General features: G+C 43.2%; 1 protein-coding gene and 1 pseudogene across 1 annotated transcript; one reads left to right on the plus strand and one right to left on the minus strand.

The window, feature by feature from the left end:
- Window positions 1–1,696: 1,696 nt before the first annotated feature.
- Window positions 1,697–7,225, minus strand: LOC128331355 (C-C chemokine receptor type 5-like; annotated as a pseudogene).
- A 4,226-nt stretch (window positions 7,226–11,451) lies between these two features.
- LOC128329099 (C-C chemokine receptor type 2-like) lies at window positions 11,452–15,019 on the plus strand. Its single transcript, XM_053259600.1, has 2 exons — window positions 11,452–11,514; window positions 13,959–15,019. The coding sequence occupies exon 2, from the start codon at window positions 13,970–13,972 to the stop codon at window positions 15,017–15,019; it is 1,050 nt and encodes a 349-aa protein (XP_053115575.1). The 5' UTR covers window positions 11,452–11,514; window positions 13,959–13,969.
- The last annotated feature ends 8,415 nt before the right edge of the window (window positions 15,020–23,434 follow it).

Raw genomic sequence — 23,434 nt, forward strand, 5'->3', positions numbered from 1 at the left:
TAATTTAGAAAGCAGAATATTTCCCATTGCTAGTGTTTGAAGGAGAATAATTTGTTTAAAATGAGAAGAAATATATTAAAAACCTACAATTCACAGTTAATAATATATTTTTTTAAATGTGCAATTATCTGGATTTGGTAAGCACCACTAGTTTTTATACAGTGAGTACAGTTTTGTGCATATAGAGCATGACCCACACACATGCACTTTAATATTAGGCAATTCCTTGGTATGATTCTTCAAACAACTGCAGAACATCACTGGTTCTGCATTAATGCAGAACACCACTGGTGGATGTGCTGTTTTATGCTGTACAGTTACAGAAGTCTAGGGTAGTTATTTTTAAAATAGAACCAGGACCTTTTTGCCACACTTAACATGATTTGAAAGGGAGGGTCATGTTAAGTGGAGAGATCATTTTTTGTGGGGGCGGGGAGACCTCTCTTTCACTTCTTGCAAAATTAGTGAGGCTGTAGAAAATAGTATATGCAGGAAATAGTATTCCTCGATACGCTCCATAAGCAGTAAATGCATAGACTCTATAATATTGCTCAGCGAATCAAGCTGTTTCCTCTCACCCACGTGAAAGCCTTCTAAGTTGGTGAGTATTTAAGCTATTATTATTTCATAGCTTTATGTGTATATATAGCATAATAATATATTATAGATTTTAAAAAGTAGTTTGGGTATACTGCTATATGAGAGAGAGTTAATAAGAAAAGTCATTTGAACATGAGTTAGAAATTTATTTGGGATTTATAGAAGGAGGCTTTACTGAAAAAGAGAAATGTATGAGAAGTCTGATATGAAAAGGAATAAAGATTTTATGTTTTCTCAGGAGCATTATTAGCACCAAAAATATCAAACCAGAAGAGCATAGGATATAAAAATTAAGTATGTCAACTGAGTAATGGATATTTTTACTGCCTTGGGTTTCAGGGAATAAGCTTATTAACAAGGCACTTAGACCATCCTATTTGTTTTTCTACCCAATATAGTGTTTAATTTTTACTTAATTGCATACTATAATTACATATTTAATTTGCTTAAAATTAAGTATGTCACCTGAGTAATGGATATTTTTACTGCCTTGGGATATTAAGTAATGGATATTAAATAATGGATATTTTTACTGCCTTTATTTTTTAACCCAATATAGGGATTAATTTTCTTAACCAACCAGAAACAAGATAATTAATTGTATTGTAGAGCAGGTTTTAATGAGAGAAGAGTTGTAAAGCTCTATGCACATTAACACCCCAATCCCAAAAAAGGTTACTTTAATGATTTATGTCACACACCGAGATATTTGGAGCATGTCAGAAAGAAGCTAGATTTGGGAGGAAGGACCATAAGATGGAAGTTTACAAGGTTTTACTTTCTTGGTCCTGCCCTTTGTGCTTCAGGATAGAGAAGCTGTGGCAATAGGTTGGGGGCAGTAGAAGCGAGGATGGTAAGTGGAAGAGAAGTTAGAAATGAACAGGGCTGACCCACAAATGAGGCCTGTGGGGGTGGCTGCCTCAGGCTGCAGGTTTAGTAGAGGCAGCAGCATGGATGCCTTGCGCCGGCATTATTCCTTGCCACATGCCCCTTTGAAAGCCTGCAGAAGTCACATTAGAAGCTCCCAGCCCTCACCTACGCAGCCTGGACCATGCTGCCCCTATCCGACATTGCTGCTGCTGTCCCTGAACTTTCTTTAGATGGCAGTATGCTTTTGGAACAAGACAGAGAGAGGGGTTGCAAACTCTTCCCCCACAAATGCATAGGTCACAGGGTTGATGCAGCAGTGAATCATAGCAATTATTCTATCACTTGGATGGTTAAACCTAATACGTCATCACAATTGTGATCGGTGCCACATGAGAAAAGTGAATTTTGATAGGTGTGCAGCAGTTTGGCAATATTGTAAGTGGCACCCTGAAGATGATCATGAATGTTGTATGGCATCCTGAAGATTAAACAAGCGTTATCACCATAATCAGCCAAATTGCCTTCTGCTCTCTCTCTTTTCTAATAAACATTCTGTTTATGATGTAGCAGAAGGCCATAATGAGCCATAGAATGACTTGGTCCAAAATGACCATTTTCTATGAGGATAATGAGAATGGCAGGTCTATTTCTCAGATTCTTTTTGGTTGCCAAAAAATGCTAACCCTGGCACAGAGACCAAGAAAGCCACACCCCATGTGATAACAGTTGTGAGGATATCACAGACAACTCTTTCTAGCTTTCAGCTTGAACACGGCAGAAACAATAAATACATACATACATAACTTTATTTCTAGCTTTCAGAGTGAACACTGCAGAAACAATAAACAAACAAACAAACAAACAAATAAATCTTAGCCGCCCCATAACAAATTGTTCTCTGGGCAGCTTACAACACAACATTAAAACACGAGATAAAATTAAATCTTGGGCAGATTCCAGAGGGTGTCTCTCAGGGACTGTTCTTCTTCAAAAACTGAACTTCGGTATGGTGTCCCTCTGGGCTCCATTTTGTCTCCGATGTTGTTTAACATCTACATGAAACTGCTGGGAGAGATCATCAGGAGATTTGGTGCAGGTTGTTATCAGTATGCCGATGACACCCAAATCTATTTCTCCATGTCAACGTCATCAGGACAGGAGAGGGCATAAGCTCCCTAAATACCTGCTTGGAGGCAGTGATGGGCTCGATGAGAGGTAACAAGCTGAGACTGAATCCAGATGAGAGAGGTACTTATTGTGCGGGGTTGGAACTCGGGAGATTATTTTGATCTGATTGTTCTGGATGGGGTCACACTTCCCCAGAAGGAACAGGTACGTAGTCTGCGGGTGCTTCTGGATCCAAGTCTCTCCCTGGTGTCCCAGGTTGAGGCAGTGGCCAGAGGTGCCTTTTATCAGCTTTGACTGATACGTCAGCTGTGTCCATTTCTTGAGATAAATGACCTCAGAACAGTAGTACATCTGCTGGTCACCTCCAGACTTGACTACTGTCGTGTGCTCTATGTGGGGCTGCCTTTGTACGTAGTCTGGAAACTGCAGTTAGTCCAGAATGTGGTGGCCATATTCGTCTCTGGGTCATCTCGAAGAGACCATATCACTCCTATCTTAAAACATCTACACTGGCTGCCGGTAAGTTTCCGGGCAGAGTACAAGGTTTTGGTTATCACCTATAAAGTCCTAAATAGCTTGGGCCCTGGGTATTTAAGAGAATGTCTTCTTCGCTATGAACCACACCGCCCATTGAGAACATCTGGAGAGGTTCGTCTGCAGTTGCCACCGGCTCATCTGGTGGCTACTCGGGGATGGGCCTTCTCCATTGCTCCCCTGAGGCTTTGGAACACACTTCCTGCTGAAATAAGAGTCTCCCCATCTCTTACAACTTTTAAAAGGGCAGTCAAGATGTATTTTTTCACCCAGGCTTTTAATTAGATACTGTTTTAATTGTTTTAATTGTGTTTTAATAGTTTTAACTTTTTAATTTTAATTGTTGAAATGTTTCAATCTTTTATTGGCTGTTTTTATTGTTTTGTAAACCGCCCAGAGAACTTCCGTTTTGGGCGGTATAGAAATGTATCAAATAAATAAATAAATAAATAAATAAACAAATAAATAAATAAATAAATAAATAAGCAAGCTATAAAGCCCTTAATGGCTTAGGCCCTGGATATTTAAGAGAATATCTTCTTCATTATGAGCCCATTGAGATCATTTGGAGAGGTTCGTCTCCAGTTGCTACCCTGAGACATAAATGGGGTGCAACAACCGAAAACAATTGTTAGGTATCTACTGATAGTAAAAAAAGATTAATTTTTTTAAAGCAGTGTTCCCTCTAATAGGGATTCCCAGATGTTGTTGACTACAATCCCCAGAATCCCCAGCTGCAATGGTTTTTGTTTGCAGATTATGAGAGTTGTAGTCAACAACATCTGGGAATCACTGTTAGAGGGAACACTGGTCAAAAGGATGATAAAGAAACTTCCACGGTAGAAGCCTTCATTATAAATGGATGAAAATATCTTCTACATTGGATCTCCAAACACCCACTCGTGTGCTTCATAGTAAGCCCAGAAATGTGAGGGAGGAAATGAAAAGCAAGTCAGAAATGGTCAAATTGAGTAGACCAATATCAATCAAGCTCTTGAGTTTCTTGTATCTGATGACGATGTATACAATAAGTGCATTGCCCAGAAGGCCAAATATTAATACCAAAGAGTAAAGCAGTGACACAAAATTGTAACGCCCTCTATCTAGGGTTACCTTTGAGGACGATTGGAAAACTACAATGGGTCCAGAATGCAGCAGCTCGTTTACTTATGGGTGCCAGAAAATATGACAGGGTAACTAACAACTCTCCTGCAGTCATTGCACTGGTTGCCTATTCGCTACCGAGTTCAATTTAAGGTCCTGGTTTTGACCTTCAAAGCCTTGCGGGGTTTGGCACCTGTTTACCTACAGACCCGCCTTTCCCATCCAGTTACATCCCATCTGGTCAGATCTGGTCAGATGGCTGGGCCCTTTTGTCGGTCCCCGATTTCCGAGAGGTTTGGGGAGCTAGAACCCGTGAAAGGGCTTTCTTGGTTGCTGCCCCACTTCTCTGGAATTCCCTTCCCCTGCAGATTCGTTTAGCTCCTTCTTTGTCGATTTTTAAATTTTTATTGAAGACTTTTCTTTTTCACCAGGCTTTTAAATCTGTAGTTTATCTATTCCCCACCCCCACCCCCGCCGCTGTTAGTTACTTTAGTTTTTTTTAGAATGTAATTTTAATGCTGTCTTGTTTTGCATGTTTTTGCATACTGCCCAGAGTCTTCGGAGTGGGCGGTATATCAAATGTTTCAAATAAATAAATAAAATGTGAAGCAAATTAATTGACAGTGCCCAGTAGTGGGAAAACATGGTACATTAAACATTGTGGTTATCAGCTCTGCAGAGGCAAGCACTGAATGTGGAGAGAGCAGCAGTTGTGGCCACATAGCGAGCCGGTGCAGAGGGGTGTAGTTAGTCAGCATGCTCTGCTCTTGTTCCCTGGGTACACTAGCTGACATCCTGGCTACCAAAGCACACGTATAATGAGGAAGTGTCGGGACATGACTGAGGCTCATGTGAAGTGTGCTTCCTCTCTTCTAGATCACTTCTAGAGTGTAGGCAGAGCATGGACACTTCTCCCTCTTGCGCAATGGCACAGACTGGGAGAGTTGCCCACTAGCCCCAGTGGTGTCCCTGCAGTCCCTCATTACACGTGTGCTTCCAGTGTATTTTTATAACACTTGAGCAAGGCTATTGTGATGTAGATGGCGTCAATGCAGCAGCACAGCAGCTGATTTTGCACTTGTATTTTTAAACTAGCTATTGTGATGTATAAATAAATGTTCAGGTTTTGTGAAGTCAGAAGGGTCAAATCCCTTCAGGAAACTTGGAAGTTATTTAAGGCCATGGTAACAGAAGTTCAGATAAAAAGCATAGCAGAGATTGGAAAGGGTACAAATAAGACCAAGAGGATGCTGGTATGGTGTAGGAACTGCCATTTTTTTTCATGGCAGTAGCCATTTTTGACTTCACAGTGCCCCAGGGTGACACTACCCCCTGGTTAAAATGGCATCCATCTACACTTAAGCTCCTGCTGGCGCTGATACAGAAAGCAGCAAAATTACTACTCTGATAACAGAATGATTATTATTATTAATCCAATGGGCAACAGGTCTCATAATGAAAATTACTGTATTTTATCCCTATGTTTAGCCTGCCTCATCATCATTGGTTTCAGAATTAATGGAAAGTGAACTAAATGCACCCGTTTCACTTCTATTCATTTCAAGAACAGATACACAACCTTGTTGCCACCTACTCAGGAAAGGGATCATGGCGTCATGTTGGACAGGTCACTGATAACATCAGCTCAGCATGTAGCAGCAATGAAAAAAGGCAAACTCAGTACTGAGAATTCTTAGGAAAAAGGTTTAAAGTAAAACTGCCAGCACTGAATGACTTTATAAAAGTCTGGTTATGTCCTGATATAGAGTTGACTAAACTTACTGAGCTAGTCAAGCTAAGGGATGGAAGACAAAATAAATAAGTATATTTTAAACTATGGCAACCTTGTATTAAATGTTGGAAAACAAAATATAACATACAGGTAGGTATCAATCTGTATAATTGTTCATCTTGGTTATAAGATACATCATTGTTCACCTTTTTCTCTTTCAAAGTAATTGCATATTATTATCTTGAATTTATTTTAAAAGTATTTTTTGAAAATTTGAATATATATTTATAAATTACAACTAGGGATGTGCAAGAACCAGCGGCCAGCTGGTTCGGTGGGGGTTTACCTTTAAGGAGCAGGGAGCGTGCTCATCCCCCCCACCGCATTTCCCACCGCATTTCCCGCTTTGCCACTGCAATGTGCCTAGAGCTGCCTTAGCCAAGTGGACACTCAGAAGTGGATCCCATAGTGTTACCATTAAATATATAGAAACTGCTATTACTGGATATGTGTACTTTGTGAGACATGGGGAACGACTGCTCATACAATTTAGATCTTCTCCCTTGGGAGGAGAGACCCGATAGAACTTTTTTCTTTTTCTTTTTAGATTTTAATTTATAAAATGTAATTAGGGATGTGTACAAACCGGTTCGGTGGTCCTTTTCTGGACCGCCAAACCAGTCCGGAGTTCTGGAGTTTGGGCCGGTTCGGCGGTGGGGAGGGGTTACCTTTAAGGAGCAGGGAGGGTGCTCACCGCCCCCATGTTTCCCCCACCAGTGCTGTCTCTAAAGTGGCTGGCATGGGGCGGCAGCGTGCCTCCTTGCAACCTCAGTCAGCATCAGACTGACCAGTGGCCAGAGTACATGTGCATGTCACACATGGGCACCAGCCACTTCCAGTCTGATGCTGACCAGGGCAGCAAGGAGGATGTAAATTGTATGAGCAATCATTCCCCATGTCTCACAAAGTACACATATTCAGTAATAGCAGTTTCTATATCTTTAATGGTAGTAATACTGTGGGATCCACTTCTGGGTGTCCACTTGGTTGAGGCAGCTCTAGGCACATTGCAGTGGCATAGCAATGTGATGAGAGTGGCCCCAGGACAAGACTCGGGGTGGCTTTTTTGCCACCACTGCCACTCACCCGCCATTTGCCACAGTTTTGCCTCTGGCCCACCACTCACTCTCCACCTGGCTGTCCATTCTGCTTTCCTTTGCTAGGCTGGGCTGCGTCACAGTCTAATGATGTCACCATGATGGGGCAAATCAGTGCCGTGATGTTTCAGACTATGTTTGTGGCTGGCCAGGTGAGGAAGGCTGGGGGCAGCGGGTGTAGGCAGCTGGGCAACCACAAAGCCAGCAGAGGCTGTGAAGTCTGGCAGGAGCCATTCCTGATGACGGGGACCGTGCCTGGCACCAGGAGGGGCTGCCGGGAGGGGAGGGGGAAATGGTGGCAGGGTTTGGCGACACTGGGTGCCTGTTTTCTAGGTGACCCAAGAAACAGAAGGAAGGGGGCAAGCCCCCAGAAGTACAATAGGCACTGGTAGCTTAGGGACATTTGTCGTCCCCTCCATTCTCCATTATAGCTACATTACTGGCACATTACTGCACAGCCTCTTCCTATGTCCACAATCTGTCCTAACAGGAAGTTCTCTTTATGCCTCCTTCCAATTAGGCTCTACAGGTGGGCTTGTGTTTCTAGCCCTACCGCCTTCTGCCCCAGCCTGCTCAAGCCTCTTCCTTTGCCTATTGTCATTTGGCTCTAGATACTTTCTTCCCTTGCCCACTTCCTTGTAACTCCCACCCCTGGGTGATACTTGGCCTTCCTAGCTGTGGCAATTCCTCAAGGTATGCCTTCCAGGAAAGGGCCTCCTAGAGACCTTTGGATTCATTCCATGTTCTCTTCAATCCCCCTGGCTGGCCTTCCGGCTGTGGGCTTGAGGCTCACAGGAGCAGGCAAAAAAGAAAAGAAAAGAATTATTTCACAAAATATATCATTCGGCTGAAGAATTTATTGTCATGTGATAGTGGTTGGTTACTAGTATAGACAACATTGAAAAAGGTTTGAACAAATGATGGAGGCTAGGTATCTATATCTATATTTCTCCTGGGTGTGCCAGGGAAAATGCGTCCCGGCAGCCCAGCTGATTGGCTGGGCTGCGGAGGTGCCTGATTGGCTGGCGCATCCAGGAGAAAGGACAATTGGCAGGCCCGGCCTGGCTGCGACGGGTGGTGCAAGGGGCAAGGAGGCAAGGCGAGGGGGAGGACCAGCCGACGGGCGAGGAGGCAGCAGCGGTTGCGGGCCCCGATACTGCGGGTGGGGGGAGAGGTGGCCAGCTGCAAAGACTGGTGCTCGGCCCGCCGGCGGTGGCGGCGGTGGCACTCGGCCCGCTGGCGGCGGTGGCACTTGGCCCCACCGGAGACTGCGGGGAGGAGAGAGGTAGCCGACCCCAAAGAGCGCACAGATGCTCTGTGCGGGGTCGGCTTGTATCAATTAAATCATCATTGATTATTAAAGTCATCAATATGACTAAATGGAAACTGAATGTTCTTGGAGCAGTGTACTATGCTTGTGAATACAGGCACTCCCCGATTTACAAACATCTGACTTACAAACATCCATACTTACAAATAAAACTGCATAACATATTAACATTAAGGAAGTCCCCAACTTACAAATGCCAACCCTCACATACAAACAAGTCATCACTCTTGGGAACTGTATGTTTTACAAGTTATGAACTTCTGACTTACAAATAAACTTTTGGAACACAATGAGGCTCTACACACGATCCGTGTCTAGAGCCTAGCCAGGCTCTGTGGGGAGAGTGGGCTTAACCTGCTCTCCCCACAGATGAGCAGGGAGCTTGCCCTGGGTGGCCGTAGCGGTCACCCCACCCACATGACTACCAGCTCCGTCATGGAGCCAGTAGGGGCAGTGGGGATTGGGGGGCAAGTGCGCGGGGCATCCCAGGGAGACTCCCGAGGCTGGGAGGCTTGTTGTAGCCTCCCAGTCCGGGGTTTACTTGTGTGTCGCCACGGTGTGGAGCCACGCCACAGCAGCGCATGATCAACTAAATGGGGTTAGTGGAGCACTCGCTCTGTTAAACTCATTTTACGGGGAGGGATATTTTGTGAGGTTTACTGCTGGAAGCCGTGCGGCTCTCGTGGCAGCACACAACCAGGAGGAACCGGGCTAAGGGAGCCTAGCCCAGTTCCTCCTGGTTGTGAGAATAACCTCAATGTGCTTGTAAGTTGGGGACTTCCTGTACTAGACTCTGGAGACATACAACTCATCATTTACCTGTTTAAAAGATTTAACTACTGTTATTTCCTAGCCATGTTGATTGATAAAATATTTGAATTGGTGAATCATAATTTTTTTATAAATAATAAACTGTGTTAAATATTTTTGCATATTTTCCAACTCTTAATATAAATATTTTTCTGAGAATACTGAAGTAAAGGGTTTTTAAAATCTTAAATACCCCTACATAAACAAAACCCTACATAAGCAAAGAGACACCTTTTACCGTGTTGATTCTCTTTACTTAGCAGGGGGAGAGTAACTGGCCCTATTCACCCCCAGCACAGTTTCTCCAGTGACTGTTGCTGGTGTCTGTTTCTTTTTAGACTGTGAGCCTTCTTTGGGGACAGGGATCCATCTTATTTATTTGTTATTTCTCTGTGTAAACAGCCCTGAGCCATTTTTGGATGGTACATTTTGGGTGGTACAGAAATCGAATGAGTGAATAAATAAATGCCGTTAAATTAACAAAAGCATTTATCCATGCTAAAACAAACAAAGAGACTCTTCCTTTCCCCTCTCAGTTTGGGAATCTGAAACATAAACGATTCCTTATTAAAACCACAGCAAACATGGCATCATAAAACAAATAGATTTCATCCCTCAGTTTTGTGGAACATCCCAATTTAAAAGATGTATTGATAATTTCTGCAGAGAAGTGTCACGTTCAGTTTATTCTGGGGCTTATTACTGGAAGGAAAGCATAGTTTCATCCTTAAATGCAAATATTTGTCTGCTAAGATACAAGCTATTTTTAGATTGCCTTTGCATTAGCTTTTAAACAGGAAGGGAGAAGTCCACACATCTGTGTGACCTGAATGCATGTGTGCCCTGAAATTTTGGTGCCACTGATTAACTGGGAAGGGGGTAAGTGTTAATTTGCAGCAAGACTAATCCCAGACTCTGGTTGACTGATTGATCTTCCAATTCACCTGATGTACACTTTTGGCTTTATTAGATGCTGATATCTATGTCTATTCTCTTTCACTTCTTCATAATCATGCAAAGACTAATGGGATGAGATTTTATGAAGTGATTACCAATCCATGTTTGCTTCCTAATGTTGCATTTGGAGGGAAGAAGTGCAGGTGGGAGGGAGAGTGCCCACCTCTATACCTCCACAATACCTCCTTGGTGAAAGCACCTTGCTGCTTTTGGCTTGTTTTTCACTTTAGGCAAGCTTCTTAATAGCCTCAGTGGCCAACTGGATTAAGCATTGATGCCTGCTACTTCTTCCCTCCAAATGGCTGTTGCTGGTGTCTATCTTAGGGTGGTTTTTGTTTTTTTTAAAGATTGTGAGCCGTTTGAGGACAAGGAGCCATTTTATTTTTTTTATTTATTTGTTTGTTTATATCTATGTAAACTGCTTTGGGAACTTTTTGTTGAAAAGAGGCATATAAATATTTGTCATCATCATCGTGTCTGATTGTGAGACCTTTGTGGACAGGGAGCCATTTTATGTATTTATTTCACTTTGGGAACTTGTGGGAAAGTGGTATAGTCACCTGGCAGTAAACTCCATGAAACTCCTTTAACACCCTCATAATGCAGTTGGCTAGAACGTTGGCTAGAACGTTCCTTTGCTTTAAAAGAGGTCCTCTTTCAAACCCTGTAGTTCATTAGCCATATTTACACACACACACACGGATTCCTGCACAATATGGTTTATTTGGAAGCCATTTTAAACTCTAATCCTGACTTGAACCACATTCCTTTCCTGGGCAGTGATGGAGAAATTCTGGGAATTCTGGGTTCATTTAATGAGCAGAGGCTCTCACCGTCCATCTGGTTCAAGCTTTACTGATCAGGGCATGCCAGGTATCTCTCTTCCAAGAGCACACACTCAGGCTTTTGGCAAGAGTCTTTTATACTATTTACATACAGGCTATAGGATTGAGTACAGAGCCTATCAGAGGCCAAAGTTTCATGGTATACGCCAATCATACTAGTACAAGCAGAATAAAGCTTAGCTATTGGTAGACAAGGTGAACCAATTACAGGGCAGAAACGAGCAATAATGCACCAATCAGCTTTAGCTATGCTGGGGTAGGGCAAGCTGTGGTCAAGTGGTATCTATCTCTACTCAGGCAGGGCAGAGTATTGTTTCCAAGAAAAGGGGCCCTTGTCACAGCAGGGTGCAGAAACTTGTGACCTTTAGGCCTTATGTAGGTTACTCACAGGTGAAAGGGGATAGTGGGATTTTCCTTCATCAGCAGTTCCAAGGGTAATGGAATGAGGTATGTTACCACTTTCCCCAATGACTGTATCCATGAGCAAGTTTTCAAGTTGGCATTATATATACCCACTGGGAAGCGAACATCTCCTACTATAAGACCATATGTTTACAAAACACTTAAATAAATAGTAAGGCTATTCTCATGACACGGCTACCTGGGCTACCCCAGGCAGCTTGTCTTCTCTGCAGCACCGGGAGCAGAGGGCTTCCCACTTCTCCAGAGGAGAGTAGCCCAACTTTTTAATCCAGTGTTTAGCTGAGGTTGAATGAACCACAGGTAGTTTAACCTTGACAGCCAATCATCTGGGCACTGCCACTGGGTTTACAGGCTCTCTCCTGGCCCACCGCCATTTTCGGCAGTGAGCCAGGGGGAAGGAGTGGCTGCACCAAGCATGGCAGTTGTTTTAAGGAGAGCAGCCACCATGCTTGTGGTGCAGGGCAACCTGGGATGCAGGTGGGAGGAGTCCTCCTGCTCCCAGCTCTTGTCATTGCCACATGGTGCACAGCACAGTGGAGGGGAAGACGGCAGCTACTTGCCTGCTAGGGAAGGCAGGAGAGCTTCTGCTTTCTCCACAGCCCTCGGACGCAACTGCCAGAGGTTGTATGTATGACCTTAGTCTCTGAAAGGTGCAAAATACATCAGTGAGAGAATCTGAATTTTTTTGGACATAATTTCTGGTTCCATTACTGACATATTTTACATGTTCCACACACTAGCTATAATAATAGATAGTTTTGTTGTTATGCCGGGAAACTGAAGGGGAAAATATAATAAATACAGACAGTATTTTAAACCAACGTTTTGTTTAGTGTAAACATTGTCTAAATAGACACTACCTTGCATTAATATTTTGCCTGTACTATAGTACAGAATGTAGCAGTGTGTTAATATTTAGAAAGGGAGTAGGTCAGAAATCATAATGTAGCACATCTCAAAATTATTGTTTTTGAGCCATATGGCAGAAAGATTTCTGGTGCACCACCAATGTAAACTGTCACCCTGTGCCCCTGGTCAGAGAGCCACCTTTTTGCAGTAGGGTTTTCTGCTTTCTGTATTGCCACCAGCAGGAGCTTCAGTAGATCTTCTGCTGGGTGCCACCTTAAATATGCATTCAGCACTGGGTTGCAAATGTTGCCCTGAGGCAGAGTTGGTACAAAGATGGCCACCATCATAAAAAAATGACAGTTGCGACACCATGCTGACATCTTCCTGGGTTTATTTGTACCCTTTAAATCTCTGGTGCATTTTATCAGAACTTCTCTTACAGCAGCTTTAAATACCTTCCAATTTCCTAAAGGGATCTGATCCTCTTGGCTTCAAGAAACTTGAATGCTTATTTATCCATTGCAGGCTAGTTTGGAGGAGTGCCACCCAGTGGCGGCCGATGAACGTGCCTCCAGGGGGGGGGGGTGCTGGGAGGCAGCTTAAAGAGTAAAGTAATTCGGGACTCACCTCCGCGCTGGTGGCACCTGAACACTATTTGGAGCCACAACATGCTGCCCAGCAGCCCCTGTGGTGGGGAAGCGCCTCCACCACTCATCTGGCTTCCACGGAACCAAGCCCCCGCCAGCGGCCAGGTGAGTGGTGGAGGTGCTTCCCTGCCGTAGGAGCTGCTGGGCAGCACGCTGCGGCTACGAATAGCGTTCAGGTGCCACCGCGGCGGAGGCGAGACCCGAATTACTTTACTCTTAAAGCTACCTCCCGCTGCCCCTCGGAGGTCTGTTCATGGGACGCCTCTGGTGCAACCTGGTATGTGCAATCAGTTTGGAGACCTGATGTTACAGGACGATGTCCCAAAGTGGTCTTGGGCCTCCCTTAAGAGAGAGAGAGAGTGTGTGTGTGTGGCATTCAACTGAACCACCCCTCTACACATGTTCAGATACCCTGTTTAAACAGGGTTTTAGAGTATATGTAGGAGGAGGATTCAGATGAACACCCTCCTTACACAATTAAGAGATGCTCAGAGAGCCTTGGGATGTTTTCTAATGACATCAGGCGGTCATGGCCTTAGTGCATATCCTTCCTTATCATGTATGATGGTTGGCACTTGATCAAACTGACCCTACATCAGCTCTGCTCAGGGACTATAAAAACTGGTATAGTATACCCAGGGGAATTAGAGGGAAGCACTGCTAAAAATGCCACTCTGCGACAGGACTGCTGCTCTCCCAATTTTTGGTGCTTGCCTCAGCAGACAACCAGCTCTTCAGGAAATAGACGCTGGCCTTTTCTACAAAGGTACAAAACATAAGTGGCACTTCAGGAAACATGGGGAGACAGAGGCCATGGTGTGAATTGGTGTAAAGGGGCATGGTTAAGCAGTGTGCTTGTACACTAGGTGCACTGTACCCATTTTTATAACTCCTGAAGGAGGCTAATATCATGTTAAATTTTTAATTTACTATGATAATCTATACTATGTATAGTATATTTTTCATTTTCAGGAAACAAGAAGATGAACAATTCTACCAATATGGTAGATTTTGATCTGTCACCTACGGTTGACTATGACAATTTTGCAGTGCCGGTGTACAATGAAGCTTCCAGTAAATTTTATTCCAATTTGGTGCCACCACTTTACTCTTTGGTATTTATATTTGGCCTTCTGGGCAACACACTTGTTGTACTGGTCCTCATCGGATACAAGAAACTGAAGACCTTGACTGATATCTACCTGCTCAATTTAGCCATTTCTGACTTGCTTTTCATTTTCTCCCTCCCATTTTGGGCATACAGTGCAAAACATGGGTGGATATTTGGAAATGCAATGTGCAAGATCCTATCAGCCATTTATGATGCAGGCTTCTACAGAGGAAGTTTCTTTATCATTCTTTTGACTATTGATAGATACCTGGCCATTGTTCATGCAGTGTTTGCACTGAAAGCTAGGAGAGTTGTCTATGGCATCCTCATAAGTGGTATCACATGGGGGGTGGCATTCTTGGCCTCTGTGCCAGGGTTTCTATTTTTCCAGAGCCAACAAGGAATTAATTACTGGATCTGCACATCTTATTATCCTTCAAGAAAATGGAAGGAATTTGTAATGTTAATGATGCTCATTTTGGGCCTTGTCATTCCATGGAGCATTATGGCTTTCTGCTATATTCAGATTATAAATATTTTGAAAAAGTATAGGCATGAGAGAAAGCAGAAAGCTATTAGGCTGATTTTTGTGATCATGATCGTGTATTTCATCTTCTGGGTGCCATTCAACATTGCCAATCTGCTGAACACCTACCAAGATACATTTTTCTCATGTAGCTCTGAACATGATTGTGGTGGTGGCAACTTAACTTTAGCGATCCAAGTGACAGAAACAATTGCTATGGCCCACTGTTGCATCAATCCCGTACTTTATGGATTTGTGGGAGAAAAATTTAGGAAATACCTCTCTGTCTTTTGCCAAAAACACAGTCGGTTCTTTCCAGGTCTTGCTCGCCCTATTTTGGAACGATCTACTTCGTCTTACAGCACCACAGAATACAATATTTCTGTAGGTTTATGAAGTGCTTTCCAGGTGTGTGTGTAGATACTTCTTATTCACCACAGCGAAGCTTTTTATGGACATTCAGTTTTTCCTTTCATGTACACCCAAGTTGAGGAAATTATACTTGCTGCACTATGTATGTTTTAATTGCTCTACAGAATGATACTGTCTTTCAGTAAGAATATTGGCTAATGAATCTTTTAGCAGTACAATTTCATTTGAAAAGATTATTTAGAGATGGCTTAACAAAGGCAAAGAACATGATGCCATAATGTTTTTTTCAAGAAAAAGTAGCCATGTGTCACAGCATTAGTCTATATGAGACGATAAAACACAGACATTCTCTTCATCGTGTTTCATGTGTCTCTTTGTTTGTGTGCCTTGCCCTCCTGAACAGTTGTCTTGGCCTGACTGGGATGGGTATGTCACATTCAGGGGTGGCCCAAGTTATTTGGGCACCAGAGGTGAGACGTCAACAGCCCGCTCCACCCCCACAGGACTGAAACAAAGCTCAGAGCAAGGAAGGAAGTCTGGCAGCAGGCTCTTCCCTTCAAAGCATACAAGGATGAGACTCAGAGCTATAACTGAGCAGATGAGTTCAAAGAACCCAGGTCTCCCAGCTTCTGAGGGCCCCCCAGCTCCACCCCTCCCTATTTTCTTCATTATCTCCCTCACTCTGAGGGGTCACTGGGGTAGCCTCGCCATGTTCCCTGGAATTTAGAGTAGCCCACAGATTTTGGCTTCTTCACCTGGCTGCTACATTCCACCTGGATTTACTCGGATTTCAAATGCGCCACCCACTTTGCCCAGGTTTTACTCTGTCTGGATCCGATCACATGGGAGGGAAGAAAAGGAGGGGAAGGAAAGGAAGGCTCTGCGGCTTTGTCTCCTGCCATTGGCTCCACAGTTTCTCCGCAATCATTGGTTTGTTTTATTGCTCTAAACCACTTAAAGACTTGGGTAGTGGCAGGCAGTATAAAAATCTGTCAAATAAATAAAAGGCAAATTAGTTGCCACGTAATTTGCATAATATGCAAATTAGGCCACCCAGCTTTGGGAAGCTTGAATATGGTGACCCTATGCCAGGGAGAGGGGTGAACACGGGGTCCCTCTCACCTAGCTATACCCCTGCTCAGAGCAGTGAGCTCCAAAACTGACCCCTGTGGGGTTTAGAGTGGGAATGGGGCAAGGAGCTTCCTCTGGTTGCCCCACGTGCCGCTTTCTGTCAAAGCCTGCAAGGGGCAGATCAGGAGCTGGCAGTTCCCAAACCAAGCCCTGCAGGCTTTAAAGGGCGACTAGAAGAGGCTGGCATCAAGCAGCCATGGCTTCTTACCTTAGCATGCCAGGGTGTAGAGGAGTGGTGCTTCTGCGTACCTACACAGCCAGAATAATATACAGGTGAAACTCGGAAAATTAGAATATCGTGCAAAAGTCCATTAATTTCAGTAATGCAAATTAAAAGGTGAAACTGATATATGAGACAGACGCATTACATGCAAAGCGAGATAAGTCAAGCCTTAATTTGTTATAATTGTGATGATCATGGCGTACAGCTCATGAAAACCCCAAATCCACAATCTCAGAAAATTAGAATATTACGTGGAACCTCTGAAAAGTATACAGTGTACTGTGCTTGATTGGCCAGCAAACTCGCCTGACCTGACCCCATAGAGAATCTATGGGGCATTGCCAAGAGAAGGATGAGAGACATGAGACCAAACAATGCAGAATTGCTGAAGGCCGCTAATGAAGCATCCTGGTCTTCCATAATACCTCAGCAGTGCCACAGGCTGATAGCATCCATGCCACGCCACATTGAGGCAGTAATTGCTGCAAAAGGGGCCCAAACCAAGTACTGAATACATATGCATGCTTATACTTTTCAGAGGTCCGATATTGTTCTATTCTTCAATCCTTGTCTTCTTGGTTCCATGTAATATTCTAATTTTCTGAGATTGTGGATTTGGGGTTTTCATGAGCTGTACGCCATGATCATCACAATTATAACAAATTAAGGCTTGACTTATCTTGCTTTGCATGTAATGCGTCTGTCTCATATATCAGTTTCACCTTTTAATTTGCATTACTGAAATTAATGGACTTTTGCACGATATTCTAATTTTCCGAGTTTCACCTGTAAGTACAAACGCTAGAGCAGGGCTGCTCAACTTCAGCTCTTCAGGGTGCTTTCCAGATTACCTGCTCAACAGCAGCAAAATGTTTCGGTTCGGGCAAATCGCATTCAAAACATAAATGGCAAAGTGCCCAACGGGGGGAGCAGACTCGCGAAAACTAACAACCAGGAAATACAGCAACCTTTTACACCGGACATACAACATTATAGCAATAAATTGCAGCCTTTAAATCTGAAACAAGGCATCGGAAAGGTGAATGGCACCCTGCTGTCACAACACAGGAAGTGCAGAAGCACACTTTGGAGATACATTGCGACCCCGTTGCAGGGTCTAATCTGGGAAGTGCCCATGTGGTGGTGGACTGCAGCTCCCATCATCCCCAGCCACAGTGGCCAATATTCAAAGATGATGGGAGCTGTAGTCCAACCAGAGCTGGAGGGCTAAAGCTGTGCAGCCCTGGGCTAAAGCAATATGGGAAAGGGCCTAGGACTAAAGGGAAGACAATACAGGTGGGGTCTGAGGAAAGGGACTGAGCAAGGTAATGGACAGAGGCAAAGCTGCCAATATACAGAAGGAAATGGGGGGAGCTAGTAAACCAGGAAAAGCAGAGGCATATCTAGGGAAAATAGCACCTAGGGCAAGCACTGAAATTGCATTTAAATTTTATGTTTTTGTGAAGTTGGCATCTTCTCTCTCTATGAGCAATTTTTTTTTTTCGTTCTCATTTTTTGATATTTTGGGGAGTTAGAGGAGAGGTTCAAAAATATTCTTTCAATCCTCTTATATACTTGACTCTAGACTTACTTTGATCTTTTTGGTTTTAATGAGATTTTAATAGTTGAGCTGAAATGTTTTCTTGCATGTTTTTTCTTTGTGTTGTCATAGACTTCTTTGGAGGTAATGGTGAAGTGTTTTGTAGGGAGGAAAGCCAATACAGTGATAATAGAAATATGCTGAAGATTTTGCTGCATGATTTGGCGCAGAGCTTTATATTTTGGCTGGTTATTGTTCCACTTTGAGGGACACCTCTATGTATTCTGCTGGTGATATAATAACTATATTTTTATTTGGGAGTTCCTGTCTAGAATTTATGGTGTTTTTGTGTCTGTATGAAACTAATAGCTTTTATAAGTCAGGTAACAACCAACGGAACCTTCATTTCTTGTCTATATAACTTAACATTGAAACCCGGATCAGGAATTTTTTCCATACCTTCTTATCTGTTAAGATAGGTGTATTGAATTTATAGTTCTCTACAGGAGAAGCTTCCTTTTGTTCTTGTATTAGTGGGTAGGGTTATTAGAAGACAGATTATCTTAGATTTTATCCATCTAGCAGCGGAACAAACGGTATTATTCAGTATTCTGTCTGGAATTATTTTATCATTATTTCTACATGTTAATCAGAGGAACTGGGATGGAAAAGATCAGAGGAGATTTGAGCATTTGGGACCTTATTTCGAGAAAGCTTCTGGATAATTTTTGAATTAAAAGAAGGATGACATTTATGTAGGGAAATTATATTCATTGATTTTATGGATTTCAGTGAGTTTCATTTATGAAGGTTTTATTTTTTGTTGGGTTTAAATTTTTCTTTGGCGAATCATAAATTTTTACTGATATATTAATTAATAATATGTTTATTAATACTTTTTGAGCTTGTGGGTATGGGATGGAACCCTTACTGTGGAACACTGCGGATGTTTTGCTCTGTGCCCGAATCAATTATAATAGTCATGTATATGTTTCTTTTGTTAATTTTGGCTCTCCCCTCTTTATATTGTTTAACTGCTGGATGCTCAATTGGTTTAGAGCTCTGAAATTTTACTGATGGTAAGACTAAGGCCCATTTTAACATTTCTTACTCTATAATTATATACACATATATAAAAATATATATAATTACTATTTGTGTCTTGCATATAGAGGAGGTTCTTATGATGGATATGTTCTTGTTTGTAATCATGTATGACTCTCAGAGATGTAACCTTTTCTGTTTTTACTTATATTACTAATAAAAGCATTATAAAATAAAATAAAAATTAGAACAGTCTACTTCCTCCTCAGAGGCGCTTTTACTCCTGGACTTCGGGGCCGAAGTCCAGGGCCTCCAAACCCCCTGAGGGGTTCCCAAATAGTCTTTAGTTCATCCCGGATGGTGTGGTTTGTGCCTCAAGAACCTAAGTGTTAAAAAATGATGCTTAACTTGCAGTGGGAGTGTGGGAGTGGGGACTCCAAAGGCCTTTAGGTCCAGGCTCCAAAATTACCTACGTGCATCTCTGTTCCTCCTACATCACAACAATATACAACATTTCTACTGGTTTGTTTGTGAAATACCTTCCAGTTGTCTGTGGGCTAGTTATCCTTCTCCTCGTAAAGTATTTTGGCAACTCCAGTATGTTCTTTCTGTATGTATTGAAGTTGAGGAAATGGCTACACTTTCTGCACCCTCACATTCTGAGTGCTCCAGAGAATGATATTTCCTTTCCATAAGAATGCTGACTGGTGGACAGGGGTGGCTTCCCCACGAAGTCAACTGAGGCAGCTTTTCCAGGCATGCCTTTGGGCGCAGCAGAATGTGCCCCTGCCCCTTCCTACCCTGGTGGTTGGTGCTGGCCCCAGGCGGGAGCCTGCCCTGACACTGTCATCGCTCTCTTTGGCCCCCTGCCCCACCCCTGCCTTTTCCAAAGCCCAGGTACTGCTGCTCTCGGTTCTTTGTAGAGCACACGCTGCTGCTGCTCCGCCACCACACACCCAGTGGGAGGCTGCCTGGGCTTCTCAGGCTTCCTCTCAGTAAGTTGGCAGAGGCAGCAGCAACATTCTTGGTCCCACACTTCTAATGTGACTCCTTCCCTTCAAGTATAGGAAGGACAGCCAGTGGAAGCCAGGGCGGAGAGACCTCCTGCTGCCGCCACCACTGCTTGAATAATTGGGGGGGGGGGCAGGAGAAAGCCCAGGCAGCCATCTCAGGCTTCAATAATTTCTCAAGAATTTAATATGGGGGGGGGGGTGTTTCGGGGTTGTTAGGTGAGATCCAATCAGATGCCCCTCTTGTCCCCCACCAGCCTACCTCAAGTGGCAACCATTTTCCTGGACTGCACCACTTAAATGCTTCCCCCCTCTACAAATTATTCCTGCACACAGAAAAGTATCATGTAAGGGAAAGAAGTTTAGCCCAGCATTCTTCATGACACACTATATTCCTATGTGCAGGGATAAGCAACTGCTTTTGTCTACATTGGAATTGTATGGGGAGGAAGATTCAAACATGGAACCCAATCCCAGCCTGAAATGATGCGATCCAGGAAAAGTGGGCCCTAACCCTACTCTATTTTACAACTCAATAGCCTTTTATTATTGCTGGTGGATGGAAGTCACCAATGTACACAAATACTTCTAGTTTTAAGAAAGTAAAATCCATCCCATGTTAATAAAGTTTACACACACACACACGTCCCAGGTTCAAACTCTGTCATCTCCAGGGACAACTGAGAAAGACTTCTTCCTGAAAACTTGGTGAGCCACTGCCAGTGAGTGTTGACAATACTAAGCTAGATGGATGAATGGTCTGACTCTGTAGAAGGCAGCTCCCTATAGTCTCCAACATTTCATTGACAAAGCACCTTCCTCAAAGAACCATAATTCCCTTGCTGACAGGTCCATCCAAGGACCGACACACATACACACATGGACACACACACACACACACACACACACACACTCACAGTTAGTACATTTTAGATGATTTAAAGCTGATCAGATAAATGCATAGAGAAAGTGAGGCCTGTCACTAGCTGTTAGTCATGATGGCTGTAATGTTAATCCTCCAAATTCAGAGGCAGTATACTTTTGAATACCACCAGTTGTAGTCAAGAAGTTATTCAAATTCTCTCTCAGAAAAATGAGCAAATACAACTTCTTCATACAAAATAGATTAGGATTACCTTGCCTAATTTGATAGATTGAAAGAAAAGCCACCAAATTGCAAAAATAGGCAAATACATATCTACCACCAATCTGATTTCAAACCATACCTGGAATCACCTCAGGGTTGTTTTTTTAAATGATTTAAGAATAAGCAACCAAGGTCTTCAATGGCAGGGCAAAGAGGAATCTTTAAAAACAATTCCCCATGATTCATTTTACAAAATCTTATTTTTATGCAAGTATATAAGAACTACCACAAAATAAAGTACTTTTGGTGAGAGAGGGGAGGGGGCAATACTTAATTCTCAGTTTTTCAGTCTGTAACTCTCTGAAAAAGAGTGAGTTGGGCGTTTTATTCCACTGCAAGCTTATTAAAAAGAAATATGTAAATGTTATCTGTATGCACAGTTGTTATAAGTGTAGATCGATTTTTTTAAAACCACAGTCTTGTTCAGGAGAGCCATTAGAGAACCATTTTCTCAGTCCGTTTGTTATATAAATTACTTTGAGAAGGGGTGTGAGAGAGAGAGAGAGAGAGAGAGAGAGAGAGAGAGAGAGAGAGCAGTATAAGTATAAAAGTTGTTGTGCTGTCAAGTCAGTGTCGACTCCTGGTGACCACAGAGCCATGTGGTTTTCTTGGTAGAATATAGGAGTGATATACCATTGCCTTCTCCCACACAGTATGAGATGATGCTTTTCAGCACCTTCCTATATCACTGCTGCCCAGTATAGGAGATATAAGTATATTAAGCAGTATTTAAGTATAATAGTACATACAGACCCGTAGGGAGGCCAGCGGCAGCCCGTGTTAGCCCACTGCCACGGCCCCCCCTTCCCCACTCCCTGCATCTGACATCAGATGCAGGGGGAGGGGTTTTGTTTGGAAACGGGGGGTGCCCCCCATTTCTGAGCAAATGACTGGCCAGCGCAGCATTCGCAGCACAACCGGGAGCAGCTCTCCCTGCTTTAAAAGGTAGGGAGACGCATTCCCGGCCAGGCTGGGAAGCTGGCGTTTGACTATTCAGCTCAAAACGGAGCTCCATTTGTGCCCCATTTCCGAACAAAACCCTGCCGCCTGTGTCTGATGAGGGGCGGGGAAGGGGCACAAGGCATGGCCCTTGAGGTTCTTTGAACCCGTTCACACAATGGTGGCTTCGCCCCCTGATATGGGAGCTGCACTAGCTCCCAGTCAATTTCTGGAACCAATTAAAACAAAGTCCAGGTTTTAACCTATAAAGCCCTAAATGGTTTGGGACCGAGTTACCCGAGACAGTGCCTTGCCCCATATGTCCCAGCCTTAAGCCTTAAGATCTTCCTTGGAGGCCCTCCTCCAAGAGCTCTGTCAAATGAGCTGAGGTGGTTGGCTTGGCTACTAGGGAGAGGGCCTTTTTGGTGGTTTCACCCCATTTATGGAATAGCCTCCCCAGTGAGGTCTGCCTGGCTTCATCACTTTGTTCTTTTAGCCACTAGGTAAATACCATTTTTGTTCACTCAGGCCTTTTAAGTATAAATTTTGATTTTTGAATTTGATTTTTAAACTGATTTTAATTTTTTAAAAATTCCTTGGTGTTGCATTTTGCATCCCCCTGCCCTGGTCTGTTATGATTTAATATGTTATGTGTTTTTATTTTATGTTTTAATGCTGTATTGTGAGCTTCCCAGAGAACAATTTGTTATGGAGTGGCTAACAAAGTGTATGATATTATATATATATATATATATATATATATATATATATATATATATATATATAAAAAGAAAAGGTACAAGGAAAAAATAGAACAGTTTAAAACTCGTAAACATAGGATTCACTCTAACTTCCATATACCTGCATGTGGTAGTCAAGACAGGAGAGTTATAACAAATTTTTTAAAGGTCAACTTTGGTCTAGACTCAGTGTTCTCACTTTGCAACTGCAGTGGAAGAGAATTTTAAACTGACACCAGAGCAGACCACTGTACTATACAAGCCACTCTCCTCCCTCCAAAAACCCCTAAAACAACACACACACCCCACACATGGGCTGATGGAAAACTAAAACAAAAACAAAAAAACCCAACGATCAGGGCAGCTGCTGGCTGGGATTGATACTTTGATTTCTGAGTCCAGCAGGCCTGCCCAGCGTTCCAGTGTTTTTTTTTAAAGGTTTGTTTGTTTGTTTTAACCTTGTTTGAAATGGAGTTCCAGTGCAGTGATGTTTTGCACCAACTATTCTAATGACCACTAGGGGCATTGGGAGTAGAGGTAGTTAGTAAGGGCCCCCTTACCTGTCCCTGCTTTGCCTCTACTCTATGACATCTGCCTTGACTCCTCAAGTATTTCCTGTAGCGAGTCAGTCCTACTTCCTTTCTCCCTGGAGAGCAGATGCGAGC

Source organism: Hemicordylus capensis, chromosome 6 (assembly GCF_027244095.1).
Source record: "Hemicordylus capensis ecotype Gifberg chromosome 6, rHemCap1.1.pri, whole genome shotgun sequence".
In the NCBI taxonomy this organism is placed as follows: Eukaryota; Metazoa; Chordata; class Lepidosauria; order Squamata; family Cordylidae; genus Hemicordylus; species Hemicordylus capensis.